This window comes from Pan troglodytes, chromosome 4 (genome assembly GCF_028858775.2).
Source record: "Pan troglodytes isolate AG18354 chromosome 4, NHGRI_mPanTro3-v2.0_pri, whole genome shotgun sequence".
Taxonomy (NCBI): domain Eukaryota; kingdom Metazoa; phylum Chordata; class Mammalia; order Primates; family Hominidae; genus Pan; species Pan troglodytes.
In genome coordinates this window covers 74186469-74208749 of record NC_072402.2, presented here as the reverse complement: position 1 = coordinate 74208749, position 22281 = coordinate 74186469, and the positions used below count along the sequence as shown (strand labels likewise).

Below are 22281 nucleotides of genomic sequence, written 5' to 3'. Positions count from 1 at the left end.
CTGTCGTCTGTGCCTGGCATAACATGGAAAGGTAAAGCAGTGGTCCTGTGATATTTTAGGTAACTAAGGACCACCTATGACTGATAATCAAAAGGCAAATACTGTTTCAATGATGACCGTGAATAACAATTAGAAGAAGAGCTATTATTTATGAAGAGCTTATTGCATGTCCACCGCCACCATCATCATCATCAAAATTCATTAGCATGTATTGAGTCCTCACTATGTACCAGACACTGTTCCAAGCTCTTTGCAAGTATTATCCCACTAAATTTGTACAACTATTCAGTCAAGTAGATACCATTATTATCTCCCCTTTATAGAAAGCAGAAACTAAGACAAAGGCAGAAACATTACTTGTCCAAGCACACAGCATTCAAACCCGGGGATCTGACACCAGTGACTGCAAAAGACTTACACATTTCATTCAAAAGATTGTTGTTGACTCCCTTTTATATGCCAGGTTCTATGAGGAGGTGGTGAAGCAATGTTGAGAAAAAGTTGACATAAATCCTGTCCTTATGGAATGTACAGTCAGCTGAGGGACAGTAGTCAAATGATGATATAAATAAATGTAGAACTGTAATGGTGCCAAGGATTCTGAAGGAAGGGCTTGCAGCACTGTAATAGTATCTGTCCAGAAGACCTGCCCTAGTTTCATTTAATCTTCACAACAACCCTATCCCTATTTTGTACATTGGAACAGCAGAAGCAAGGTTTAGGGAGAGACAGGAAAACCCTCTAGGCACTTGCCTAAGGGCAACCTAGTCAAACCTTCCCAAGTTATGAATCAATTTTTTCACTCTGGGCCATGTCACATTTTAGTTGCCATTAGCAAATCATTTCGCTTAGAAGCCTAAGTGGTAATTATGTGCACATTAAGGGATCCAGAATACTGATTTTACTTTAGTACAACTCACACTTTTTTGTATGCAAAGATTTCCCACTGCTCATATAACAGACACCAGGCATTTAACTGACTGCTCACATGGGCATGCTGGCAAGAGGTATTCAGCTGAGGACTCCACACTAATGTTTTGGACTTAACATTATGCTTTAACTTTTCATCTGTTTTGTAGAATGTAGAATTTGGCTTAATGACTATGTTTATTTCTGTTCAAAGCACTGGAAATAAAATGTTTGTGCAGATGTTTGAAGGACACCATATAGACTATTCACAAACTTTTGTGGTCAGTTTAGCCACCATGGTCAGGCCCAGTGACTCACTCTAAACTGAGTTTTGTTGTTTCTTAAAATATTGTTTTGCTCTTGTCCTCAGGAAAGTTGGTGTATTCGTCACAAACATTGCTAGGTGGGAGAAGGGGGTGACAGGAGGTGGGATGATGTGAAACAGTCTGTGTGACGAAAGTTTGTTTCAACTTTCCTAGTTATTCCTAAGACTGTGTTTGACCTAAAGAGCATTTTGATCTAGAAGACACCTTAAATTGGAGGGTCTAGTGAAAACCTGCATGCTGTGAAGCAGAGAGCTGAGTCTCTGAGAGATTCAGTGATATGACCAATGCCCTGGACTGGTTGGTGGCACAGACATGCTTACCACTAACTCCAGCCTCCCAAGAACCACAATCCATAGTTCCTTAACTCCACTCCATGCTGACTCTTGGACTTAAACTCTTAATTTCTTTTGGTGTTATTATTTCTTCCCTTCTCTCCTTTTCATGCCTTAAAGGTGGTGCCACAATCATCTGAACTGACATATATTAGCCCACTAACTATGGCCTTGTAGTTTTTGCCAAATAAAGCATTAGTTATGTAACTCTACTCTGTTTTCTGGGAGTATAGAGTTTTAAACAGAAAATTTTAAAGAAATTGGAAATTTCTTTAAGAAAAAAAAAGAGGAAAGAATTAAAAGGTATAGACAAGCAACATCAACTAGCTTCATAAATTAAAGAAATTTTAAGTACATTATGTGAGGCTGGGCACAGTGGCTCACGCCTGTAATCCTAGCACTTTGGGAGCCTGAGGTGGGCAGATCAGTTGAGGCCAGGAGTTTGAGACCAGCCTGGCCAACATGACAAAACCCTGTCTCTACTAAAAACAAAAAATTAGCCGGGTGTGGTGGCACATGCCTGTAATCTCAGCTACTCAGGAGGCTGAGGCACAAGAAATGCTTGAACCTGGGAGGTGGAGATTACAGCGAGCTGAGATTGCGCCACTGCGCTCCAGTCTGGGCGACAGAGTGAGACTCCGTCTCGAAAAAAAAAAAAAATGTTACGTGAGACGGCACCATATGTGCACATTTTTTCTATTTTTTTAGAAAAAACTAATAGTTTAATTAAATTAAACTAATACTTTTAAAACTATTTTTAGTTTGTATGGATATATAATGGTTGTACATATATTTGCAAATTTAATGGTAATAAATGTGACGGACATAGTAGCTGACTATTTCAGCAATGGGGTCAGGAACAATTGTATCTTTTCTGATTAGCCAGGAAAGAATCAAGGAGAAGGAGCAGCTGGGCGTGGTGGCTCACGCCTGTAATCCCAGCACTTTGGGAGACTGAGGCGGATAGATCACGAGGCCAGGAGTTCAAGACCAGCCTGACCAACATGGTCAAACCCTGTCTCTACTAAAAATATAAAAATTAGCCAGGCATGGTGGTGCACGCCTGTAATCCCAGCTACTCAGGAGGCTGAGGCAGGAGAATCCCTTGAACCCAGGAGGCGGAGGTTGCGGTGAGCCGAGATCGAGCCACTGCACTCCAGCCTGGGTGACAGAGCTAGACTCTGTCTCAAAACCAAAAAACAAAACAAAACAAAACAAAACAAACAAACAAAAAACATAAAAAAGGCGGGGGAGGGGAAGATGTCCAGTATGAAACTGGGGGGGATGTTAATGAATTCTGTTAGAATGGGGAATCTGGCATAGGTAAAAACTTAAACCTATGCTGTCTAATACAATTGTTGCTTGCCACATGGAGTTAAGTTTAAATTATTCAAATGAAATGTAACTTAAAAATTCAGTTCTGTCACATGAGTCACATTTCAAGTGCTCAATAGCCACATGCAGCTAGTGGCTATTATATTGGACCACACAGGTGTAGAACATTCTCATCATTGCAGAAAATGCTTTCAGACAGGGCTGACATAGAAGATGCATCAGAGAAGAGGAGGGGGATAGATGGGTGGGTAGATGAGAGGGGCACATAAGGTAATTGCAACAGAATGAATGTTTATGTCTCCCCCAAATTCATATGTTAAAATCCTAACCCTTAATGTGATGGCATTAGCAGGTGGGGCCTTGGGGAAGTGATTAGATTGTGAGGGTAGAGGCCTCATGAGTGAGATTAGTGCCCTTATAAAAGGGACCCCAGACAGCTCCCTTGTCCCTTTTGCTATGTGAAGACATGATAAGAAAACGGTCCTCTAAGAACGAGGAAGTGGGTGCTCACCAGGCTCTGATTCTGCCTGGTGCCTTGATCTTGGAATTACCAGCCTACAGATCTGTGAGAAATAAATGATTTTTGTTTAAGCTACCCAGACTATCGTATTTTTGTTACAGCAGCCTAAACAGAAAAAAATAGAAATGTTTACCAGGAAAAGTATATGCTAGATGGATAAGGGGAAACAAGAGAGACAGGACACACGGACGTGATCCAGGGAAAGGTCTTGAATTGGGTTAGAGCTTGGATTCAAGGCATTGGCTGGCTGCGATAAAACCTTTGCGCATGTTTTTTTAAATGGTGTTCCTCTGGGCAGAAGCATCCTGTGGTTTTGGCTAGTAGACAGTTCTTTGTGCAAAGAAAAAAGTGTACTTTCCTCAAAACGATGGAGATGGTTAAAAGATCAGTGGTTGTCAGGGCCTGGAGAAGGCAGGGAAGAAAAGAAGGATGAACAGATGGAGCACAGCAGAGTTTTAGCAATAGCAATGAAGCTATTGTAAGATACTGTAACGGTGCATATATGTCATCACACGTTTGTCAAAACCCATAGAATGCACAACACAAAGAGTATACATAGTATACATAGTAATGTATACCATGAACTTTGGTTCATACTAATCTATTAATATTGATTCATCAATTGCAACAAATGTACCACACTAACATAAGATGTTACTAACAGGGGAGACTGGAAGTGGGGTGGACAGGGTGGGCAGGGGTATATGAAGCTCTCTGTACTTTGTGCTCTGGTTTTTTATAAACCTAAAACTGCTCTAAGAAATAAGGTCTAGTAATGAAAAATAAAAAGGGAAGCTATTTAACTATTTCTCATAAAATATTTTCAGGCACTCTAAAAGTCTTCATGTTCACATACACAATGACATGACAATAAAACACACTAATCTGGTTTTAGCTGATAATCTAATGTAGTTATATGTGATTCTATCAATATCTGACATGGAAAAAAAGCGAAACAATGTACCTTCCTCTAGGTTTCCACAGAGCAGCTTCAGGCATTCATCTTGGTGAGCAGCGTGCAAGCTGGATTTTCCTACCCACTTGCTCTCTTCCTCAGGTGTCTGTGCGGTGCAGAAACTGTACAACTGTATACAGTGACCATTTCTACTCTGGGTCTCTAAACAAGGGCTGGTATCGTTACAGAGCCTGAAGACTGAGGAAGACCATCTCTGTAGGATGCCAAGGATTGACTGGAGAAAGTCTGGGTAAGTACAGGTCACAGGAAACCACACAAGAAATACACTTTTGTAGGACAAAGAGGTAAGGTCAGAGCCCTGAGAGACCCTCACAACTGGTATTAAAGCAGAGTGAAAAGAAATCTAAAGGGGGGACAGGTCTAAGGGGACATGGGACACAAAGCCAGGAAGGAAGGAAGCAAACCCCAGCAGTGCTGTACCTGGAGGGCGATGAATGAGTCGCAGAGGCTCCCTTCCTGAGCTGGGATTAGGAGTTGATAATGGTCTTGCAAGTGCAGTTGTGCAGAGCGAAAGGGCCCGGTGCCTTGCAGCAGAGACACGTTCTGGGAGAGAGGGTTAGGATTTGAGTAAGTTCACACTAGGAGGCTATATATACATGTGTGGCATTGCCCAGGGGCTGGAGGGAAAGAGGAGAAGGAAATGCATCACAACAATGACTGGAATGCATCAGCAGTGCAAAACAAAACTCTTGGGAAAACCAAATTGTGTCTTGGATTGTGGTTCAAGGAACTAGTAATGGGATAAAAAGCTTTTGCCTCCAGGCCAGCAGCATGAGTCCAACCCAGGTTAGGAGTTAGCAGTGTGTTTCAGATGTCAGTGTGAAAGGAATCCATGGGGCCAATCTAACCTTCTAGTATTAGAGTAATCCTGAAAACCACAATAGGTCTTTTTTTTTTTTTTTTTTTTTTGAAACAGAGTCTCGCTCTGTCCCCCAAGCTGGAGTGCAGCGGCTCAATCTCGGTTCACTGCAAGCTCCGCCTCCCAGGTTCCTGCCATTCTCCTGCCTCAGCCTCCCGAGTAGCTGGGACTACAGGCGCCCGCCACCGCGCCCGGCTAATTTTTTTGCATTTTTTCAGTAGAGACGGGGTTTCACCGTGTTAGCCAGGATGGTCTCGATCTCCTGACCTCGTGATCCACCTGCCTCGGCCTCCCAAAGTGCTGGGATGACAGGCGTGAGCCACCGCGCCCGGCCCACAATAGGTAATCTTAGCAGCCTGCTTCATGAGATGACTGGGAAGGGAAGATGAATTGTGATACTGGCTCATTCTTAGCCACGGAGGGAGCCTCTTTAGAATAAGACTGGAGCAATATGGACAATTTGTACCACTCCTTTTTATATAGGCCAATGCTCCTCGAAGCTTGATTCATGGACCAGTTGCACCCAAATCACCCTGGGCTGCTTATTAGCAATGCAAACTTTCCTGGGTCCACTCTAGACCAAGTGAATCTGCATCGTTAGGGATGGGATCTGGGAATCTACATTTTAGCTTCTTATGTGATTCTTGTGTACACCGAAGTTTGAGGATTATTGGGGCAGATCAGAAGTTCTCAAACTTTAGCATGCATGAGAATCACATCACTTAAAGGGCTTGTGAGCTTACAGGTGCCTGGGCCCCACCTCCAGAGTTTCCAATTCACTATCTGGGATGGGGCTCGAGAAGTTACATTTCTAAAACATTTCCAGGTCATGCTGCTGGACTAGAGACCACACTTTGAGAACCATTGCTGTAAATAGAGCTCTTTACCTGGCTCGGAAAGTGTAAAATCGCCCTTACCATTCACCCACATAATTCAGCTAGCTTCTACCATCCTGTCATATAGATGACTAACACCCATGACCTCTTTTTCACCTTGTTAGATAACTTCTAGTTTTAAATTGACAATATGAAAACGATCACACCTGGTCAACCCTAATCTTGTATATTGTTCTGGTTCCAAATGTTTATATTATTATCAACACTGTCCTTTCCTCATTTTTGGCGGTGACCCGTTCAACTTTGTGTTACCTTGGGCTTCAAAATGCAAAATCAGCTCCTTTCTTTGCTTGCCATAAGAAATGGCATGCAAGAAAAAAAAAAATGCTTCCAAAATAGAGGAACCTGAAAATATTCTGAAATTCAGAAGGTGTTATTTTGGGGAGCCTTTCTGGGACAGGATGTCCCCATCATCAGCTAGAGGAAGCCCAGCTTCTGATAAACAAAGTTGTGCCTTGCACAGATCAAAGGGAGCCATTTATTGAAGGAAGGGATGGAAGTATTTGATGAGGCCCTTCTGCAGACTCCCTGTAAACAGGATAAACCCTATCAATGAAAGCTTATACTCAGCCAGGCCACAGTCCCCAGGAACAATGGAGCAGCAAGAACATTGGGTGGTGAGGAAAGAGCCTTGGTCCAGACAAGATTGTTCTGCCAAGAGAATGGCCGTAAACAGGATTAGTTGTAATGAGATTATGAACTTAGGACCTGGAGGCCTGAGCTGGAGAGTTCAGTGTTACATAAAGAAAAGACACAGAAGTAGCTCGTGGGGTGAGAGGATGCCAAAAGGACAAGGACTTTTCCTTCCTAGCATCCCTCTAGCCCAGGGGTGCCATCTCTCTGGGGAGGAAAAATTAGTCACTGTAATCGCACATATTGCTTGTGGGAGTAGACAAACTAGGGACTAAAGCACCAAAGTAGTGGGCCTCAATGAGGGGATGCTGGCAATGTCTGAAGACATTTTTGGTTGTCACAACTGGGTGAGGTAGTGCTACTAGCATCCAAAGGCAGAGGCCAGGGATGATGCTCAGTATCCTACAATGCACAGGACAGCCTTGCACAACTAAGAAATATCCAGCCCCAAATGCAGAGGTTGAGAACCCCTGTGCTGGAGTGACGGAGAGGGAATCCAGCTAGGATGCTGGTAGATGACCAGCTGGAGACGGAGCGTGGCAGTGGTGGGGAGGGAAGGGGCAAGTATTTCATGGGCTTAGTCTAGAGGGACTTCACATTAGCAGTCCTCAGAAGGTGAACGTTGGTTGTTGAGTGGGGGTGCATGGAGCAAGAAAGTTATTTATTTTATGCATAAAGCACATACAGTGCATAAGGACACAGACAGCATTTCTGGGGTATTAAAGTTTCATGGGGATTGGTGGGGTGCTTGGGAAAATAATGTCTAAAAAGGCTCCTTAGGAGGTGATAATAAGAAAAAAAAGGTTGAGAAACACTGATTAGACTCTAGAAATTCACCCACTTTCCCCAGCTGCATCCAGGATTCACGTGGTGGGATCTTTCTAAGAAACAAATCTATGGCAGTGACTCCATGGCTATGACTGGTTTCTTATTGCCTTCAGGATAAAATAGAAATATCCTTGTATTTTAAGGCACCTCTTTTTTTTTTTTTTTTTTTTTAGAGGGAGTCTCGCTGTGTCTCCCAGGCTGGAGTACAATGGTGCAATCTCGGTGCTCTGCAACCTCCCCCTCCCGAGTTGAAGCATTTCTCCCACCTCAGCCTCCAAAGTAGCTGGAATTACAGGCATGCACCACCATGCCTGGCTAATTTTTGTATTTTTGTAGAGATGATGTTTCACCTTGTTGGTCAGGCTGGTCTTAAACTCCTGACCTTAGGTGATCCGCCTGCCTCGGCCTCCCAAAAGGCACACTTTCAATCTGGCTCCTGCCACATTCTACCTAACATTCCTAGTGTCAGCCATAGTGAATCACTGATAACTGTTCCCAACCCACTGAGCTTTTTCTCTGCAGGCCTGCATCACCCGCTCCTGCCCCTTCCCCTGACACCCCTCAAGTGGCTAACTGCTACTCCTTCTCAGCTCCTCTACGAGGTCTGCCCTAACTTCCTCAACACTGGGCTGCTTACCCCTTTTCTGCACTTCCCCTAGCATAGGATGTATCTTACTCCTATTGTAGCATTGTTCCCACTTTGCTATAATAATTTACTTCCTTGTCCATAAGGAACTCTTAGGCAGGCTTCTATGCCTAGCACAATGCCTGGTGCATACTGAAACCTCAATAAATATTGGTTAAAACCATAAGATAATTTGCACTCATTATCTCCTTTCATCCACTTAACCTCCTTTGAGATAGCTATGATTATCCTCATCTTGTAGAAAAGTGCATGGATTTCTCAGTTGAGGAATGGGTATAACCTTCTTCTATGCCCTCTTCTGGGTCCTAAACCTTATCTAGACCTATGGCCAGAAAAGAGAATGAGCAGGCTTCCCCCAGGAGCTGTTACCAGTAGAAAGAGCATAACTTAGAAATGAGTCACAGAAAAAACAAAGAGTAAAGACAGAAAGTGAGTCAGGGATAAGGGTTTTATAAATACAAGTGTTTCCCATTCTGACATCTATAGGATAAACCAAAGGCAGCACCTAGCTCTCCAGGAAACAGTTTGAAACCCATTGCCTTAAAGTCCTAGAGCTAAGATATGCATTTTCAATAGAGTGACCCCAAACTGGACTTTCTGGCACCATTACTGAAAGGGTCACTGGCTCAGTTACAGAATCCACAGGGTATGATAATAGTTGAGATGGAAGTCCTCAGGGTGCAGTTTGAAGCATAGACCTTGAGAACCTGGAGATCAGCGGGAAGGTCAGGACCCAAGGCACAGTTTAGGAGTCATCATTAGTACATAGGGCCTATGTTACAGGTGGTCTTTGAAGCTGTGAGAGTGAATGAAATTAGAGAGGGATAAAAGTGTGGAGTGGAAACACGGCTGAGTATGGAAAGTGCCAAATAATCTCCCAATGTCTTGCATTTTCAGTTACTTTTTTAATCTATAGCTTATCTTCTCAATTAGTTTACAGACTCCTTGGTGTTGGGGACAGTTTTAGGTACTTTAAAAAATTTTAAAGATGCTTAAGAATTTAATTAACAAATTAATTAAACCTTTTCCCTCCATCATTAAACTTCTGGAAATAGCTGTAAACCAAAAATAAAATTCTAAACCTTCTGACCATGTGAATGGCCCCATCCTCTCAGTAAGGGCATTCCAAAGTTAACCTGAAAAACTAGTTCAGGCCATGATGGGAAGGGAGGGTCAGACATGCCTCATTGTACCTTCCTCCCTTTGAGAAATACTGATAGAACAGACTCTTTAAGTCTGATAAGAAACATTTTTACAATCTATTCTCTCTGAAGCTTGCTACCTGGGGGCTTCACCTGTATGATAAAACCTTGGTCTCCACAATCCCTTATCTTAACCCAGACATTCCTAAGTCTTTAGACAATAACTTAACTCTTTCAACCAATTGCCAATCAGAAAATCTTCTAATCTACCTATGACCTGGAAACCCCCTGCTTCCAGTTGTCCCACCTTTCCAGACTGAACCAGTGTACATCTTACATGTATTTGATTGATGTTTCATGCTTCCCTAAAATGTATGAAACCAAGCTGTACCCCAAGCACCTTGGACACATATTCTCAGGATCTTCTGAGGGCTGTATCTTGGGCCATTGGTCACTCATATTTGGCTCAGAATAAATCTCTTCAAATACTCTACAGAGTTTGACTCTTTGTCACCACAGCTTTCCTTTTGTCTTTACTTCCTTTAGTTTTAACTATTTGGGTTCTGCCAGCATCACGGGACTGAAATGTCTCTTTAGCAAGTTGCCTATAACTTCTGCATTGCCAAATCTACTGGCCCATTCTCAAGTCACCTTCCGCAATCTCTGTAGCAATCAGCACTACTAGTTCCTCTCATTCACTGAACAGTTGCCATCCTTGTCTTTCATATCACTGTGTTCTCTTGGTTCTTTCTCAGACTTCTTTGCTGAATATTACTTTCAGCCTCCCTTCCTGGCTCCTTTTCCTCTCTTAGTCCCCTAAAAGAAGATTATTGTTCAAATTTCTCCTTGTCCCTCTCCTCTATTTTTTCAGGTTCTACCTTGACAGTCTCATCCATGGTCTCAGCTGTGGCTTCTAGGATGATGACTCAAGCCCTGATGTCTTTCCTGATCATTTTGGGCCTGATTCTCTGGAACTGCGGGAGGAAGCTGAATGCTGGTCCACCTTTTAACAATGTGGCCAGCAGCCCTGGGTTGATACTGGAAGCAAACATTAGTCTGGTAAACTACACAAGGACAAAGGTAGAACAGGACACACAGGGGTAACACTGACCTTAGAGGGGTGTTATGGACTGAATATTTGTGTTCTGCTCAAAATTCATATGTTGAAACATATGTCTATCTCATGATTTCGCTCCCCTCTAATGTAATGGTAGTAGAAAGTGGGGTCTTTGGAAGGTATTTAGGATTAGACGAGGTTACAAGATGGAGCCTTCATGCATGGGATTAGTGTCCTTAAAGAGAGTCCTGAGAGAGCTTGCTTCCTCTTTCTGCCACGTGAGGACACAGGGAGAATACTGCTGTCTATGAACCAGAAAATAAGCCCTCTCTAGACACCTTCTCTGCTGACACCTTGATCTTGGCCTTCCCAGCCTCTAGAACTGTGAGAAATAAAATGTCTGTTGCTTAAGCCACCCAGTCTGTGGTATCTGGTTATAGCAGCCTGAGCTGACTACAACAAGGGACAGTCAGCCAGGACACAAACTTGAAGGACTGGAGCAAAGATGGGAAGAGAAAGAGATGCCAGGTGCAGGTGAGTCTGCTGTCAGTTCAGGATTTCTCTCCTGGACCCTGAGTTCCCGCCATGGCATAGCTCTTACCTGGATTTGTGTACTACTTATAGGGTCACGAACAGTACATATGTACTGATTTCCAGACCACATTTCCATGAGGCCTTGCCAGATCCTTCCACTGGGACCTTCTGGCTCCTTCCTCCAAGCTCGCTTGACTTTTGTTCTCCAGGGTTCTGCACTTGGCTCACATCTTTGCATTTCCTTTTTCACTTTGCTGGGTGATCTCATCCACTCCCATGGCTCGAGATACTATTTTTAGGCTGACAACTCCCAAATATGTATCTCTAGCCTAAACTCCAGACTTGTAAGTCTACCTATAAATTAAATAAGAATCTAAAAATCAATATACCCCCAACTGAAGCTATTCTCTTCTCCTCAAGCTGACTCTGTTCTGTCTCCTGTGTTCTCACTGCTGGATAATAACACCAATGTCCATCCAAGCTAGAAACCACTGCATCATCCTTGACTCATCCACCTTTCTCCGTGTGTGTCAATTTGCCTCTTAATCATCTGTCAATTTATTCACACTTTTCCTTCTCCATTGCCAATTTCTTGGCGGCTCTTTATCATTTTTCACCTGGATATTCCAGTCATTTATCAACCAGTCACTTGTGTCCAGTTTCACAACCTCCCAATCAGTCCTCCAATGCCATTATACAATTTTCTTTAGAGTAGGAAGCTGATGATGTTACTCCATAGTTCAGTGACTTCTCATTGTCTCCTACCAGATAAAATCTAGACACAATTCTTGACACATACTCCTCTTTCTCTGTGTAGGCTTATTTACAGACATTTTCCTAGTAGTACTTCATACCTTTGGTACAAATAGTGTTAGTCTCCATAACTGACCATGCTGTTTCACAATTCCACACCCTTGCACATGTGTGCTCACTACCTGGAATGCCCCTTCCCTTTATTCTGGTGGATTAAGTCGTTCAAGCCCCAGTCCCTCCATCATCTTCTCTTTGAGGCCTTCTCTGACCTTTTCTTTTTTTTTTTCTCCATCTCTTCTTCTTTTACATCCATTGTATATACCTGTTTTCCAGCATTAGCGGGCTAAATTCTAATTCCTTGTTTAGGTTTTTATCTTGCCGTCTAAATTCTGAGTTCTTCAAGGACAGGGGCCTTATCTCATGATTTCACTCCCCTCTGCAGCTAGCACAGTGCTTCTAAAACTGTATTCCTTGGATTGCTAGTCTTATTGTTACAGGTAGTTAGACAGGCAAGAGTGGGGCAGGAAAAGGATCTTCTCCCCCCACCCACTAGGAATGTCAGATGATGGTTCGACAATTATCACACTGACTCTCTCAGGAAGAGACAAGCTCCTGCTGATCCACAGCTGTTAACATTACAGTGTTAATTGCATGCAGACACCTGGGAAAAACAACTTCCTGGGAATACGCATTAAAAGACAAAATAGAGTATGACCTTCCAGGGGCACACCACTGGAGAAGGGAAGAGAGCCTCAGACGTGCATGCTTACAACTTCCTAAACACACTGTGCACGCTCAATTCCCAAGGGTAAGGCAGGCACTGTGCACGCAGGCCGCCCACCCGAAGGAAAGAATCACCCTAAGGGAAAACGGTACAAGATGGCAGCCTATAAAGTCCCAGGGTCAAGGTTAAACACTGCACTTGTTCTCCAAGGCACCCACTGGATCTCTTCCACGTGTTCTTTCCTTTCTTTCCTCTTCTAAAGCATTTTTAATAAACTTCCACTTCTACTTTGAAACTTGCCTTGGTCTCTTTTCTTGCCTTATGCCCCTCAGTTGAATTCTTTCTTCTGAAGAGGCAAGAATTGAGGTTGCTGTAGACCTGTACGGATTTGCCGCTGGTAACTGAGATACCTTCCACCAGTCACACTATGAGTTATTTTAAAAGGTATTCTTGAAATGAGAACCTGTGGTCAAATAAATTTTGGAAAAACTGCATATTCACATTACCTGTGAGCTCAGAGAAGTCTTTCAGCAGAAACCTGTTTAATCTGGTTTAACTCTGTCCCTTCCAAACCCAAGGTCAGGGAAAGACCCTTAAGCAGATCCTTACAACGTATGTGCAAGAAGCAAAGGTAGAGATGCGCCCAGACAAAGGGTGATGTGGGAAAACAGAGAAGGGGCTGCCCCAGGGTCCAGGGGTTCTGGAAGCATTTTTGGAAAAAAATGATCTCCATCACTCACAAGAAGATAATGGCCAATTTAACCCTCAGAAAGAAAACTTCCTAGTTTTCTAATGTCTCCAGGGACTAAACTTCAGGATTGAATGTAACTATCCAAGGGTTTTATTACCCAGGAAGGTCAAGTCTTCAGGATGTTTTCTTCTCTTATTCATTCCTGTGGTCAGACTCAACTTTGAACTGGTCTACTCCACAGATGAACCACATCCTTCAACTCACTTAACAGCATCTATTATCCTATTGTTGCTTATATTTTTCTGGTTATGTCCTAATGATCTCCAGCCACAATACCGGAGGGCAGCCGCTGGTCATTTACACTGTCATCTCATGGACTCTAAGAGGCCCAAGCACATAGTAAGACTCAACAAACGTTTATTAAATGCAGTGAACACGAGCATAATCTAATTCTTCCTATTTGCCTTGAGGTGGCAGAGATGCAAATGTGGTGACCCAGAGCCTGAACTTGGGCACTTGGAGCTCATGTGGAGCATTTTCTGCAGTGGCTGAGGCTGAGCTGGGCAGAACTTTTCTTCACTGCTTCTATCTAGAAGAAAGGAAATTAACTAGTCCTACTGAACTCCCAGACCTGTGGAGAGGAGAAAGGGGCAAGGCAGCAGAAAGGGGCAAGGCAGCGTCTCTGACTTGGATATCCAGCACATTCCCCCAGAGACAGCCATTTGTTTTGTAAACCAAAGGGTGTCTGAGACAAGTCTCAATCAATTTAGAAAGTTTATTTTGCCAAGGCTGGGAGTGGTGGATCACACCTGTAATCCCAACATTTTGGAAAGCTGAGTTGGGCGGATCACCTGAGGTCAGGAGTTTGAGACCAGCCTGGCCAACATAGTGAAACCCCATCTCTACTAAAAATACAAAAATTAGCTGGTGGTGGGCACCTGTAATCTCAGCTACCCGGGAGGCTGAGGCAGGAGAATTGCTTGAACCTGGGAGGCAGAGGTTGCAGTGAGCCAAGATTGCGCCGTTGCACTCCAGCCTGGGGGACAGGGCAAGACTCTGTCTCAAAAAAAAAAAAAAAAAAAAACAAGTTTATTTTGCTAAGATGAAGGACACCCCATGACACAGCCCCAGGAGGTGCTGACAACATGTGCGTAAGGTGGTCGGTGTACAGCTTGCTTTTATACATTTTAGGGAGACAGGAGACATCACTCAATACATGTAAGATTTACATTGGTTTGATCTGGAAGGGCAAGACAACTCAAAGGGAGAGGGGCAGCTTCCAGGTCATAGGTAAATTTAAGCGTATTCTGATTGGTGATTGGTTGAAAGATTTACTCTCAGTATTATTATCAGTAGAAAGGAATGTCTGGGTTATGATAAGGGGTTGTGGAGACCAAGGTTTTATCATGCAGATGAAGCCTTCAAGTAACAGGCCTTCGAGAGAATAGACTATAAAGGTTTCTTGTCAGACTTCAGGTTTGTGTTGATACTAATACTGGAGGGGTACAATGAGGCACGTCTGGCCCCCACTTTACATCATGGCCTGAACTTGTCTTTCAGCTTAAATTTTAGAGGGCCCTGAGGGGTGAGTTTTATTTTTGGTTTGCGGTTTTACAGACACTGGGCTATATTTCCCATTTTGCATAGGGGCAGGCACCACATAGAGACTAAGAGCAAGCACTGTGTTCAATGTATGGACTGGAATCCTTGCTTCACTACTTGCTCACTTTGTGATTCTAGGCAAATTTCTTGACCTCTCTGTGCCTAAGTTTTCTCATCTGTAAAATGGGGGGTGATAATCACAGTACCCCTTCCTCCTAGGATTCTTATGAAAATTAAATGAGTTGCTATTCATGTAGAATTTAGAAGCAAGTGCTATTTAAGTGTGTGAAAGGAAAATAAATTTTGGGACCCCCAAATCACAAAGCCAAAGGGAAAAGCCAAGCTGGGAACTGCTTAGAGCAAACCTGCCTCTCGTTCTATTCCTAAAAAAAGATACCTGCTAAGATAAAAAAAAGCTACATACCTTCCTCACAAGGAAATTCCCTGTGGACAAAGGACAGACAGAACTCAAAGTCATCCCTCTGCTCATGGAGGTAAATGCATAGCTGATTGTTTCCTTTGGAAAGGCTAATCAGAAATTCCAAAGATTGCAACCATTTGTCTCTTACCAACCCATGACCTGGAATCCCTCTCCTTGCTTGGAATTGTCCCGCCTTTCCAGACAGAATCAATGTACATGTTACATATATTGATTGATGTCTCATGTCTTCCTAAAATGTATAAAACCCAGATGTGCCCCGACCACCTCGTCGTCAGGACCTCCTGAGGAAGTGTCATGGGTATGTGTCCTTAATTCTGGCAAAATAAACTTCCTAAATTGACTGAGACCTGTCTCAGATAGTTGGGGTTCACAAGTGTTTGTGAAATCACTCAATTAATGTTAGTTGCTATGTTGGGGCAGGTCTAGAATAAGACCATGGATAATGTGTTAAGCCATTCTTGCATTGCTATGAAGAAATGCCTGTGATGGGAATTTATAAGAAGAGAGGTTTAGTTGGCTCACCATAGCTCTGCAGGCTGTACAGAAAACAGTGTCAGCATTTGCTCGGCTTCAGGAGGCCTCAGGGAGCTTTTACTCATGGCAGAAGATGAAGCAGGGGCAGGCCTATCACATGGAGAAAGCAGGACAGAGAGAAAGAGAGAGAGTGAGAAAGAGAGAGACAGAGAGACGGTTCCACACACTTTTAAATTACCAGATCTAGCTAGGAACCCATCACAAAGACAGCACCAAGCCATGACCCAAACACCTCCCACCAGGCCCCACCTCCAGCATTAGGGATTATAATTCAACAGGAGATTTGGATGGGGTCAAATATTCAAACTCTGTCAGATAATTACCTGTGGGCACAAATTATCTATATTGCCGGCACCTACTGTTTAAAAATAGTAATAAGAGCTGCTGCTTTCACATCTGATTCCATCCTAAACATTAACTAGAAGGTGGGCATTATTTCCATGTTTTATTGAGTAAACAGGCTCAGAGGTTAACATGCTCAGTGCTGCACAGTTGCATATTAGGTGGCAGAGCCAGGTTCCAAATTCATGTCTGTCCCACTGCCAAGCTCAATACCTTTCCATCAAGGACACTTTCTTTTTTTCCCCCATGGGGAAAGTTTGGTTTAGAGGCAACCCAGTACATCCCCATGACTTACTTGTTGGCAAGTGGTTCATAAACCACTTACATCACACAATTCATATCATATCCAACCTGTGTGTTCAGAATTAATTAGTATTTATTATAAAAGTTAAACTGATATGCAACATTTGTTTTTAAACAAAAAAAAATTAATAGCAAGTCTCTTTCCTTCTTCACCTTTTCCATCCCCACTAATTCCTAAAGTCTTAGGGAACATCAAAAATCATCTGTTCATTTGTAAACATATTTTTTAAAAATAGTATTTAGAAATGAGATTATACACTGTTTGGTATCTTCTTTGGGTTATTTAACATTTATCTAAGCTATTTTAAATCCAAGCACTCATTCTTAGAATCGTCTTATACTTGTTGGGATGTTTTGGTTGAAAGTCTACTGATGGCACTTACAGCTCAGGGTCACAGCCTGTATGTATAACCAGAGCCTGTGGGCTCATTGTGCCTCGCATTTTCATCTAAGAAAGGTCCTTATCATATTCTATGTGCATCAGATACCTCCTCAGATCAGAGCAGGGGTCTGTGGCTAGAATTATAAAATCTTTTTTGTCTATCTGGGCTTTTTCAAAACAAAGGCTTCAATATTCAACATAGCTCTCAAACCCCCATCTTCACTCCCAGCCTTCTCTTTTGCTCTCTCTCTCACTCTCTCTCATATGCACTCTCTCTCTCTCTCTGTCATTCACAAGCTTTTCTTTCTCGAACCCTATGGAAAATTACCATGCATTCCTCCTTCTAGCAGAATAGAACCTCTTGCACAAGAGGAGTGGAACAGTGGTCAGAGCATTACAGCTGACTCATCTTGACCAGAGAAGGTTACAGCTGGAGGCCCCAGAGATTGCCCACTTCCCCCCTCCATTTGACAGCAAGGGAAGCAATGGCCAGAGAGGATCTGGAACTTTCTCTCAATTTCAGTGAAGGCCAGAGGTAAAATCAGGATTGTCTGAAGACAAGTAAGGTCAGGTGCATAGGGTTATATGTAGGAGTATAGTTAACAGGTGTCAGAAACTTGGATTTAATTTAGAGGTGGTTAGGACATGCATAATATTTTTCAACTATGCGTGAAATCTGGGATTCTGTATTTATTTAAAATATGGGATTGTCCATTAATTCTTTCTCTTGAGAGGGCGCTTCTTTCAGAAATGATCTAGGCACTTATAAACATTTTAAAAATATATACACGTGAGATCATACTTTCATAGTGATATAAGCATCATTGCTCATATCCCTAATGAACAGATGGGGAAAAGGAGGTAGAGACAGAGAGAGAGACAGAGAGTCAGCAACTCACCACAAGAATCTCCTGGTTGCCTGTCTGGGCTTCTGTCAGCTCCATTTAGTTGAATTTCTATCAATATTATTACTGAGGTCTTATACTTAAGAACATGTTCTTTGGGTTTCCTGCTTATCTCTATGCTGAAGAATTTATTTTCTTCTATTTGCTTTTCCAATCTTCAGCTTCCATGACCTTAAAAAAAAAAGTACACAAACTGAGCTGGTCTAAGAGCAGCCTGTTTGCAACCTGATATGAGACCTGGAATGCAACCAGATAAACCTTGGTGTAGGGTTCTCTAAACACATTCAACATTTTTTCCAAGAGGCAATCGGTTTATTTCCTTTGAAATGCTTGATGATGAATTAACAGTACATTTTCGAAACTATTGAAAGAGCAGAGGTAAAATGGTAGTTATATATGTCGGAATGGGAAATAGAGAACTATGGAATTTATCTTACTTTGAAGCTTAAACCCCTTTTAATATTCCTTATATTTAGCCACATGTATTTTTAAGGTGGAAATTAGTTAATGGAATATTCTCATAGTCCATACTTTTTATTAAGGTTGATGTTTGATGAACCAGATAATGTCTACTCACTTTCTGCTTTAAAGTTTATAATTCTTGATAAAAGGAAAAGTGGTGAATTATGTGAGCCAACCCTGGAAAGTATTTCCGTATTGAGTTTTGTTTGTTTCAAAGAACCTACTGTACATATGCAAAAAAATATGTCTTATCAATTGTTTTACCAAAGCCATGAGTCCCCTTGTCAGTGTAGACAGAATCAGTTGTCTTTCTGTATGAGAATATCATGGAAAAGCACAGATGTAACATGCGTTCCTTCCAAACCTAAGTGGTAGAATTATGTGACTTAAATTGTGGAGTCAGGACTAATCTCACAGGCTTTCAAAATTGCTCCCTCTTATCTCTTTAACCTCCCTTTCCTCTTTTATCTAAGGAGGGAGAGTGAAATAAGTAAATAATCCTGGATTTGTGAGAGTGGAAGGAAATGTATTATGACTTTTAAGGTCCTATTTTAATACCTTTGACTAATGAGACATTAATTACAGTGTTGAATAAATCTTGAGATGATTTCAAAGCAAAGCCTGCTCTTTTTTCCTTCCACTGATTTAATATCTAGGGAGTTCCATCCTATGAAGGGCAGTTTCTTCTCATTAGCTATCTTCAACAGTCCGGGCCAAATAGGACATTTGAGTCCTTTTAAAGTGGCCTTCAAGTCCCCTCTCAGCCCTTTTAAGCGCTGCCTTGTCAGTTCATGTCCAGCAGCCCTAAGCAGAGTTCAGTCAACATCTTCCCTCTCCTCCAAGTCTTTGCAACTGCTCTTCTCCTCCTGGCTGCCTGGCATTGCTGCTTAACCCAGAGCCTTAAAGTCTCTCCCACTGCCCGCTTGCTGAGCCACAGTCACAATCATGACCTTCAGAGTTTCTCTTGCTGCCTGGGCCCAAACTGCCATCTCCACCAATGTCTTCACCAGCACCACCATCCTTGCCGCCTGTTGCCAATACTCACAAAAGCCACAGCCTAACAGTCACCACTAAATTCTTCATCAGAGCTTCTGCTGTTAGCTCTAGGACAACGGTTCTCACCCAGGGGCCATTTCCTACCCACTCCCCTCAGTCCCAGGGAACATTTGGCAACGTCTGTACACATTTTTTGGTTGTCACAACTTGGGGAGGTGAATGCCACTGGCATCCAGTGCGTCAAAGGCAAGAAAGCTGCTTAAGAATTTACAATACACAGGAGGACCTCCATAACAAAGGCTTACCCAGCCCCAGATGTCAACAGTGCTGAGGTGGAAAACCTTGCTCTAGGAGATAGCAGAGGCCTTTATTCTCTTTCTGTACCTTTGGCAAAAACACAAAGATAGAAGAAAACAAAACACAATCTGTCCTCCAGGCACACAGCTAGAACCCTCTGTTCTCTTCCCTACTTCTCAGTTTAGGATTGGAGAGAAAACAAGTGGGATTTTGTAGAATCTGCCTTTTCATTTACGGCGTGGGTCCTCCCTCATCTGGGCAGAGGCTGGGACGGACAGGCTCCGTCCGAACAGAAGAAACCATTTATGCCAGAGGTTCTCAACACTGGCTGCACATCAGATTCATAACATCTAACATTTTAAAAATACTGAAAATACAGATATTCAGAATTCAAATGGAATTGGCCTGTGATGAGGCCTGGGTGATACCTTTTAAAAATTCTCTGGGCTGGGCACAGTGGCTCACCCCTGTCATCCCTGCCCTTTGGGAGGCTGAGTAGGGCGGATCACTAGAGGCCAGGAGTTTGAGACCAACCTGGCCACCATGGTGAAACCCTGTCTCTCCTAATAATACAAAAATTAGCCGGGCATGGTGGCATGCTCTTCTAGTCCCATCTACTTGGAAGGCTGAGGCACAAGAATTGCTTGAACCCGGAAGGTGGAGGTTGCAGTGAGCCAAGATTGTGCCACTGCACTCTAGCCTGGGCAACAGAGTCAAACTGTGTCTCAAACAAAACAAAACACTCTCTAGATCATACTGACACGCAGCCAGAGCTAATAACCCCTTGGACCGGTCACCCACGCAGCGGGGAAGAGAACAGATACCCCCGAAGAACTGAATGAAGTTATTCTTCCAGGATCTTTTTAGTGCTAAAAAGCATTTCATCTTCCAGTAGGAGGGAAGTCATTTAACTGTGTGGTCAGCATGGGTCATCTGGGCAGATACAGATTATTTCAGATTATTTGATGTTCTTCACTGGAGTCTTTCTATGGCTTGAATTGAAGCTTATTTTTAATAATAAAAAAGTTTTAATATTTATCAAAATCAGGAAAAGAGGGTAAATTAGATTAAAAGCCATCCTCATAATTAAGCACTCTATGCTAGCTATTTATTTGTCTTAGAAAAAAATGATTCTTTCCTCTTTTAGAAAGATACAATAATTCTAAATTAAAGCTTCGAGATAAATTATGACTTATGAAGAATAATGGGATAGTATCATAAATAAAAAACATTGTCTGCATGAAATATGACCACTCTAATTCTGTACATTTCCTCCCCATTTCAATACAATGAAGTTTTTACAAGGCAAATTAATCTAGCATTAACCTTGAAATGATTACCCTACCTTACTGATGAGACTGATAAAACAAAAATACTTTTAATGCTAAAGAATCTTGTTAAATTCTCTATAACTTAAGCAAACTATAGCTAATTTCTCTTTTTTTTCCCCATTCTTTAGCCACACACTTAGAATTCTGTAGCAAAATAATCACTGGACCCCAAGTGAGAAGCCTGAGTTCTGGTTCAGGCCATAGAACTGCTTTATAAAGTCAATTAACTTTGCTGGGCTGCTTCTTCATCAGTAAAGTAAAGGCATCACCAGGTGATATATAAGATCCCCTCCATGTTTAGGAATTAGTAGGAAGGCAGATTATTGGTTTGACAACCCTCAATCAAATGAAATGCCTGGTTTTCTGTCCTGGCATATAGTGTAGGAACATGTTATATGTAAAATATGGTATATATGCACATATATAATATATACACACACACATATGTATATATAAAAATTAACATATATGTTATGTATATATAAATTAACATATATGTGTTTATATAATGTATAACAACATATATAATATATATATGATATATATATGAATTAACATTTACTGAGCACTCTGCTAAAGAAATAAGGTAGTGCTATGGAGAATTCAAAGAATTAGCAATTATATCCCTAAGGTTTTACTATAAAAATTATAATTTAGGCCGGGCACGGTGGCTCATGCCTGTAATCCCAGCACTTTGGGAGGCTGAGGTGGGCGGACCACTTGAGGTCAGGAGTTCGAGACCAGTCTGACCAACATGGTGAAACTCCATCTCTACTAAAAAAATACAAAATTAGCCCAGCGTGGTGGTGCCCTCCTGTAATCCCAGCTACTCAGGAGGCTGAGGCAGGAGAACTGCTTGAACCCAGGAGGTGGAGGTTGCAGTGAGCCGGGATCGTACCATTGCACTCCAGTGTGGGCAACAAGAGTGAAACTCTATCTCAGAAATATATATATATATATATATATAATTTAGTTGGGGATATAAAGTCACATCAGATAAAAGTATTCAGAATTTCCAGTTGATATTTAATAAAATCAATCAACGTTTATTGGATACCTACTGAATGATACCTACCTGATAAGTATCACAAATAACAGTGCTGATTTGTTTAGAATAAAGCTGGGACTTTTTCCTTCCTTTAAGTAAACTATGGTAACACATTACATTAAAACTTCAGTTAATGGTATATTTGTAATGTTATACTTCTAAAGAAGGCCTCTAAATTACATAGGCTCCGGCCTTACAAAACCTGGTTTTGCTCCTGATGGGGCAAACTAGGGAATAGAGCATGGAAGCAGAACCCACCAATGGCCTGATGTCCCTAAGTTTGCATTTTGGCTGCTGTTGGGATCACTATACTATATCTGTGTTGGGTCAAGTGGGCAGTCATATTCTTTTCAGAAAAGCTTTCATTGTTCAAAGCTACATCTTGACCAATACACATGCACCTTAACCAGAAGCATGGTGAAACCCTGGGCAGTACATGGATAACATCCAGGTCAAGGCTAGGAACATGGAGTTTA

The 22281-nt window shown here is 42.2% G+C and overlaps 1 protein-coding gene and 1 long non-coding RNA gene across 4 annotated transcripts in view; one reads left to right on the top strand and one right to left on the bottom strand.

Moving 5' to 3' along the window:
• Positions 1-4963, bottom strand: part of LIFR (LIF receptor subunit alpha) — a 118228-nt gene extending 113265 nt beyond the window's left edge. The window contains exon 1 of one of the 3 annotated variants that reach the window (XM_016953394.4): positions 4819-4963. Coding sequence is in view for 2 of the 3 variants with exons in the window: in XM_016953396.4 (XP_016808885.3) it covers positions 4387-4421 (35 nt within the window). In the remaining variant the exon portion in view is untranslated. Of the gene's footprint in view, positions 1-4386; positions 4485-4818 lie in introns of those variants that run through there. The other 2 variants (XM_016953396.4, XM_016953393.4) reach the window with 2 other exon arrangements.
• The window catches only part of LOC134810083 (uncharacterized), a 52026-nt gene extending 33651 nt beyond the window's left edge, over positions 1-18375 (top strand). The window contains exons 2-3 of the long non-coding RNA XR_010157249.1: positions 4480-4627; positions 17114-18375. This is a non-coding gene — a long non-coding RNA (uncharacterized LOC134810083). The remainder of the gene's footprint in view (positions 1-4479; positions 4628-17113) is intronic.
• The last annotated feature ends 3906 nt before the right edge of the window (positions 18376-22281 follow it).